The sequence below is a fragment of the Babylonia areolata genome, chromosome 28 (assembly GCF_041734735.1).
Source record: "Babylonia areolata isolate BAREFJ2019XMU chromosome 28, ASM4173473v1, whole genome shotgun sequence".
NCBI lineage: Eukaryota > Metazoa > Mollusca > Gastropoda > Neogastropoda > Buccinidae > Babylonia > Babylonia areolata.
The window spans coordinates 13633800-13634102 of NC_134903.1; the positions used below are offsets into that span (position 1 = coordinate 13633800).

General features: G+C 38.6%; 1 protein-coding gene across 1 annotated transcript in view; it reads left to right on the forward strand.

Moving 5' to 3' along the window:
* The first annotated feature begins 231 nt into the window (after window positions 1-231).
* Window positions 232-303, forward strand: part of LOC143302085 (nephrin-like) — a 41131-nt gene continuing 41059 nt past the window's right edge. Inside the window, exon 1 of the mRNA XM_076616600.1 lies at window positions 232-303. This exon is cut by the window's right edge and continues 38 nt beyond it. Within this exon, the coding sequence (XP_076472715.1) occupies window positions 275-303 (29 nt within the window). The 5' untranslated portion in view covers window positions 232-274.

Consider the following 303-nt stretch of genomic DNA (forward strand, 5'->3'; position numbering starts at 1 on the left):
TAGAACTTTTTAAATGTTAAATTGCTGACAAACGGGATATACCTTATCCCGGACACATTTAGAACTTTTAAAATGTTAAATTGTTGACAAACGGGATATACCTTATCCTGGACACAGACTGAATGGCATACAATACCTCTCCCGGATTAGAGAATGAATGGCTGTGCCTTTTTTTTTTTTTTTTTTTTTTGCAGTGGTTTTTGAAGTAGATGTTGCTGTTGATCTGTTGGTGTGTGCAGTACAGCAGAGAAGGAGTGGAAAGAACAGCAGTGCCATGCAGTGTCTGTGGGTTCCTTGGTCAAT